This window comes from Lagopus leucura, unplaced genomic scaffold (genome assembly GCF_019238085.1).
Source record: "Lagopus leucura isolate 7727_CA_CO unplaced genomic scaffold, USGS_WTPT01 33029-0_obj-0_obj, whole genome shotgun sequence".
In the NCBI taxonomy this organism is placed as follows: Eukaryota; Metazoa; Chordata; class Aves; order Galliformes; family Phasianidae; genus Lagopus; species Lagopus leucura.
Genome location: NW_024963438.1, coordinates 1 through 5,854, shown reverse-complemented (window position 1 = coordinate 5,854; position 5,854 = coordinate 1). Strand labels below are relative to the sequence as shown.

The 5,854-nt window shown below is 58.0% G+C and overlaps 2 protein-coding genes across 7 annotated transcripts in view; one reads left to right on the top strand and one right to left on the bottom strand.

Moving 5' to 3' along the window:
- LOC122191137 (mitochondrial uncoupling protein 3-like) overlaps positions 1 to 2,160 on the top strand; it is a 5,458-nt gene extending 3,298 nt beyond the window's left edge. The window contains exons 5-7 of the mRNA XM_042891331.1: positions 1,216 to 1,317; positions 1,397 to 1,577; positions 1,689 to 2,160. Of these exons, the coding sequence (XP_042747265.1) occupies positions 1,216 to 1,317; positions 1,397 to 1,577; positions 1,689 to 1,794 (389 nt within the window). The 3' untranslated portion in view covers positions 1,795 to 2,160. The remainder of the gene's footprint in view (positions 1 to 1,215; positions 1,318 to 1,396; positions 1,578 to 1,688) is intronic.
- DNAJB13 (DnaJ heat shock protein family (Hsp40) member B13) lies at positions 1,062 to 5,821 on the bottom strand. Of its 6 annotated transcripts, none has more exons than XR_006182309.1 (8): positions 4,773 to 5,820; positions 4,251 to 4,408; positions 3,991 to 4,104; positions 3,401 to 3,514; positions 3,110 to 3,186; positions 2,457 to 2,696; positions 1,615 to 2,301; positions 1,062 to 1,501 (listed from the first exon to the last, which is right to left on the bottom strand). XR_006182309.1 is itself a non-coding variant. In XM_042891332.1 (6 exons), the coding sequence occupies exons 1-6, from the start codon at positions 5,215 to 5,217 to the stop codon at positions 2,519 to 2,521; spliced, it is 1,086 nt and encodes a 361-aa protein (XP_042747266.1). In that variant the 5' UTR covers positions 5,218 to 5,821; the 3' UTR covers positions 2,311 to 2,518. The 6 variants fall into 6 exon arrangements, 2 of the variants coding, with proteins under 2 accessions (XP_042747266.1, XP_042747267.1); XR_006182310.1 differs by having other exon boundaries at positions 2,474 to 2,696; XR_006182311.1 differs by having other exon boundaries at positions 2,457 to 2,652; positions 4,773 to 5,818.
- Between the last annotated feature and the right edge of the window lie 33 nt (positions 5,822 to 5,854).

Sequence of the window (5,854 nt, the reverse complement as noted above, 5' to 3'; positions counted from 1 at the left end):
GGGATGGGATGGGATGGGATGGGATGGGATGGGATGGGATGGGATGGGATGGGATGGGATGGGATGGGATGGGATGGGGATGGGGTGGGATGGGATGGGATGGGGTGGGATGGGATGGAAATGGGGTGGGATGGGATGGGATGGGGTGGGATGGGGTGGGATGGGATGGGATGGGATGGGATGGGATGGGATGGGATGGGATGGGATGGGATGGGGATGGGGTGGGATGGGATGGGGTGGGATGGGATGGAAATGGGGTGGGATGGGATGGGGTGGGATGGGGTGGGATGGGATGGGATGGGAGGTGGAAATGGAATGGAAAAGGAGATAGTGATGAGGAAGGCACGTGAGACGGCATGGCATGGCATGAGGATAGGGATGAAATAAAAGAGAGGAATGACATGGGATGGGAACAGGACACAGCATCAGAGCAGTTTGGGTGAGAAGAAATCTCAAAGCCCCCCCAAGCACCAACCCCTCCATGGGCAGGGACACCTCCCACAGCCCTGGGTCTGTAGCTCCATCCATGGCTTTGAGCATGCAGAGGGGCACCCACAGCTCTGGGCAGCAGCGCCAGGGCCCTCCTTAAAGGTGAAGAATTTCTATGAGAACTGTAGGGATATGGCACTGAGCAACACGGTCAGTGGGTACGGTGGAGCTGGGTTGGGGTTGGACTTGGGGATCTTGGAGGGCTTTTCTAACTTAATCATAGAATGACAGCATGGCCTGGGTTGCAAAGGAGCACAGCGCTCATCCACCTCCAAGCCCTGCTGTGTGCAGGTCGCCAACCAGCAGCCCAGGCTGCCCACAGCCACATCCAGCCTGGCCTTGAATGCCTGCAGGGATGGATGGGGCATCCACAGCCTCCTTGGGCAACCTGTGCCACTGCCTCACCACCCTCTGCCTCCAAAACTTCCTCCTCACATCCAACCCAAACCTCCCCTGGCTCACTTTCAAGCCATTCCCCTTGTCCTGTCACCACCCACCCTCACACACAGCCGTTCCCCCTCCTGTTTATCCACTCCCTTCAAGCACTAAAGGCCGCCATGAGGTTTCCCCAGAGCTTCTTCCAAGCTAAGCAATCCCAGTTCCCTCAAAATGATTCTATGAACCCCATCTCTCAGCTCTGAATGGGGACAAGGGATGGGGACAGAGCTGAGGACAGGGACAGTGGCACTGGGGCACCCCGTGCCAACGCCAGCGCCCTCCCCACAGGGACGCTGCCCAACATCGCCCGCAATGCCATCATTAACTGCGGTGAGCTCGTCACCTACGACCTCATCAAGGACGCGCTGCTGCGGGCGCAGCTGATGGCAGGTGAGGACAGGACCGAAGGCGCAGCCCCACGTGCCGCCCCAGCCCCCCCAAAAGCCCTCACCTCCGTTCTGCCCCGCAGACAACATCCCCTGTCACTTCGTGGCTGCTTTTGGGGCCGGATTCTGCGCCACGGTGGTGGCGTCACCGGTGGATGTGGTGAAGACGCGGTACATGAACGCCAGCCCTGGGCAGTACCGGAATGTGCCGAGCTGCCTGCTGGCCCTGCTGCTGCAGGACGGCATCGCTGGCCTCTACAAGGGGTGAGTGGTGGGACGCCACCGGCTGCGCTCTGCTCACCAGCCTCATTTTGCCACCGTGGCACAAAGTGGGGATGGCTGACGTCCCCTCCGACACTGCTGTCCTCACCGCAGGTTCGTCCCCTCCTTCCTGCGCCTCGGCTCCTGGAACGTGGTGATGTTCATCTCCTATGAGCAGCTGCAGCGTGTGGTGATGCTGGCCCGGTCTGCACCCCCCTGATCGCCCCCAGCCCCACTCGTCAGCGTTGATGAGCTGCAGCAGTCAATTATATTAATTGCTGAAGGGAGGCAGCAAAGGTCCCCAACCCTGTGGGATGAGAGGGACCAAAGGCGGCTCTGTGAGGGACCAGCAGGAGGAGAATGGAGAGAAGGGAAGGATGGAAGAAGGGAAGGGAAGGTCCACAGCGGAGAGGGGAGAGGAAGGAAGAAGGTGTTGAGGTTTTCCAGTTGGGAACAGCGGTGCTTTCCGGCAGCAGTGGGACAGAGAGGTGGGAAGGAGCTGTGTGGGATGGGGGATGTGGTGAATCCAGGTATTCCTCACTGATGCTGCAAATAAATCACCCCTATGGGGTTTGTCTCAGCAGGACTCGGGGCTCCATCACCTTATTTTTATTACAGGGGTGGGTTTTTCTCCTGGTCCGGAGGTGCAGTTGGGTTACAATCCTCGTGGTGTTTTCCTCAATGATTCTGGTCTTGCCAGAAGGGAGCAGCCCAAAACTGGGGAACGCTGCAGTGCAGAAGGAAGGGAGGAGGAGGGCAGCAATCAGTGCACTGAAACACGAGGGGAGCAGAGCTGGGGAGGTGGGAGCAGCCCCAGCAGCGTTCTGTGGACGGATGGGGTCCTGGCACGTGGGGAAATCCCCCATTTTAAACCTCACTCACAGTGCTGGCAGCCTCACCAGGACAGCAGGAGGCTGACAGCTCCTAGGACAGCAGCGCACGCCTCAGGAGCAGCTTCTTGTCGGGCGTGAGGCGTTTGGGGAAGCAGACATTGAAGTGGATGAGGAGGTCACCCCTACGCCGCGGGTCCTTGAGCAGAGGCATCCCCTCCCCAGGCACCACTTTGCAGTACGTGGGGCTGCAAAGCGAGAGAGGGCTGAGAAGGGTGGTTGAGATGGGCTCCTGAGGGGGGAGATGGGGCCCCACTGAGGTGCACAGAGCATCTCCTGCCAGCACGGCCCCAAACAGTGCCCTGCATGCACATGTGAGGTTTCTGAAGGCAGATTTGCTCCCACCCAACGCCAGCCCACCCTGCCCTTTCCTCCCCTTGCCCTCACATTCCTTAACCCGGAGGCAGCGCCGCTCCATCCAGCTCCCACCTCCCCATTTTTGCCTCTCCAAGCACCCTGAGGGTGAGCAGAGCACAGTGGTGGGACTCTGCCTGCAGGTCGGGATCCCCCAGCCTGCTCCCAAAGCTCTTGAAGCATCCAAGAACCCAAGCAGAGCAGCCAGCAGCCTGCAGGGCTTCCTCCCACAGCCCCCATTCCCCTGCAGCTCTGCACCACGTCCCACCCTGAGCCGAGCCCTCTGCTCACTGCACGATGTCATTGATGGGGACGTTCAGCAGCCGCCCGTCCAGCGTCCTCACATCCACCGTGCAGCCAATCAGTGCCTGCAGACACAGGGCAGGACCCTGAGCTGCAGCTGTGGCCACACAGGGACCCCAGTCCTTAACCATGAGAGCAGTGGGGCGGCCAAGGAGGACGACTCCCAGACACCAAAAGGGCCAAGGCCTCAAACCCAGCACTATCCTCCCTCCTCTGCACGTTTTGCTGCTGCTGGATGAAGGCAAACGGCAGCTGGGATCCCCTCCCTTTGCTCCTCACCTTTCCCAGGGGGATATTGGCCACGTAAATGAGGTCGTCCTTGGTTCTTTTAAACCTCGGGTGAGGTTTCTCTTGGATAACAAAGGTGATGTCGGCTGGAATGACGTTGGGGCCCTAAAAAGGGGGGGAAAAAAAGATCTGGGAATGGTTGGATACACCGTTTCAGAGAGGGGACACCAATAGCTGCGCCTTTGTTGACGGCTTGTAAGAAAAGAGCATTTTCTTCACTTAGGGCAAAAAAGCCAACAGTGTGTTTTAGCAAAGTTAAGCCAAAGGAAACCAGAGCGAGTTCTGCAAACGTGAGGGCAGACAGAACAGCACCCCTTTCTGTTATGTTGACCCCAAAGGCAGAAGGGGCTCCTTTCTTTCCGATTCTGAGCACAGCAGCGCAGCCGCACTCCGGAGGAATCTGTCACTTCCCTGGGTCAGCACTAAGGGCACAGCACAGCCACGTGTCCACACAGGAGCAGTGGCAGAACAACAACCCTGAGCTCCCACTGCTGGGACACAGCAGAAACAGGAAAACCTGCAAAGAACACACAGCTGTGCCTGAGGAAATCCAGCCCAGAACTTCAGGTCACTGTGGTTACCTGGTCTCCTTCCTTCTCAAACGTGACCCTGGTGCCTTGCTTCCAGCCTGGCTGCACGTCGATGATCAGGATCTTGTCCTTGATGGTGCTGGTTTGGCCGTCTTCGTTCATCACCTGCAAGGGTGGATGAGCTCAGGGGTAGAGAAGGGGAACCTCTGCTGTCAGAACAGCTCCAAACTGGGCTGGATGCACCCTGGGCAACGTGATGTGATGTGGGGAAGCAGTCCTCACCCTGCCCAGCACAAGCTCTCTGTCCTTACCCGACGGGAGATCTTCATCTTCTTGGTGCAGCCAAAGAAGAGATCCTCAAGGGAGACGTGGAGGTCCCACACCATCGGGGGGTCCTGCTTCATCACACCTCTTCCTCGCAGCCCTCCAAAGGGCAGGGTCACCTCCAAGCCATCCTTGGTGAAGAACTCTGCATGGGGCAGCGTGAGGGACGCAGGGCTCCAAACCCCAGTCCCAGGGTGAAAGAGAGAACAAAACTTCCAGCAGAGAGGAGATGGAGATGAGATAATGGGGAAATATTTCACTCAGGGGGCAGTGAGGCCTTAAAACTGCTGCCCAGAGCTGTAGGTGCCCCATCCTTGGAGGTGCCAGAGGCCACAGATGGGCCCTGGGCAGCCTGAGCTGGGGGCATCCAGCCCAAAACAAGAGGTGGGGCTGAGGGGGGTTTGAGGTCCGTTAGGAAGAAGCACTGAGACAGACCATGAAGTTCAAAGGCTGGTGGTGAGCACAGCCCTAAAGGCTGCCCCAGGGATGGCAGCAGAGCACCCACCCACCTGCAAAGGGGTTGTGTCCTCCAAAGAACTCCTTGAAGACTTTGTCGGGGTTGTTGTGGAACACGTAACCAGCAGTCCAAGCATCTTCACCTCCAGACTCCACAGGGATGCCACCTTTGAGACCTTCCTCACCAAACCTATCGTAGATGCCTCTCCTTACGGCTAGGGGACAAGGAAGGATTGGGAACAGCCATTTTACTGAGAGAAGGACACCCTCAGAACAGCCCTGTGGAGTAGGATGTGGAGGTTCTGATGGAGAAAAGCAGGACATGAGGCAGCAGTGTGCACTCGCAGCCCATAAGGCCAGCAGGGCTGCACCAACAGAGGGGGCAGTGGGCAGGGAGGGGATTGTTTCCCTCTGTCTGCCCTCGTGTGGAGCACTGCATTCAGGTCTGGGGCCCCCAGCACAGGAGGGATGTGGGGCTGTGGGTCCAGAGGAGGGCATGGGGATGCTCAGAGGATGGAGCCCTCTCTATGGAGACAGGCTGAGGGAGCTGGGGGTGTTCGGCCTGGAGAAGGGAAGGCTGTGAGGAGACCTCACTGAGGCCTTCCAGTGCCTGAAGAGAGCTGATAAATAGGAGGGAGAGAAACTTTTCACACAATCTGATAGTGATAGGACAAAAGGGAATGGCTTTAAACTAAAAGATGCCCTCTGAACAGACGTGAAGAGGAAATGCTTTCCCCAGAGGATGGTGAGACCCCAGCACTGCTGCCCAGAGCTGTGGGTGCCCATCCCTGGAGGTGACAAGGCCATGGATGAGCCCTGGGCAGCCTGAGCTGGATGGGGGAGCGGGGAGGGTGATGGCACCCAGTCCACATCAGAGGGATGGGAGGGTTTTAACATCCCCTCTAACTTCAGCCATTCTATGATTCTATGATTTTCTCCTTCTTCTCGTCATGGAGGAAAGCCCCAGCCCCAAGCTTCGCTTGGGCAGAGGTGAGGTAGATAGTGCCCCTAAAGTGAGGATGGGTTGGATGTGAGCAGGGCTTGCTGCACTGCGTGAATGTTTACAAGGATGGATGGTGACAGGACAAGGGAATGGTTTGAAAGTGAGACAGGGGAGGTTTGGGTTGGATGTGAG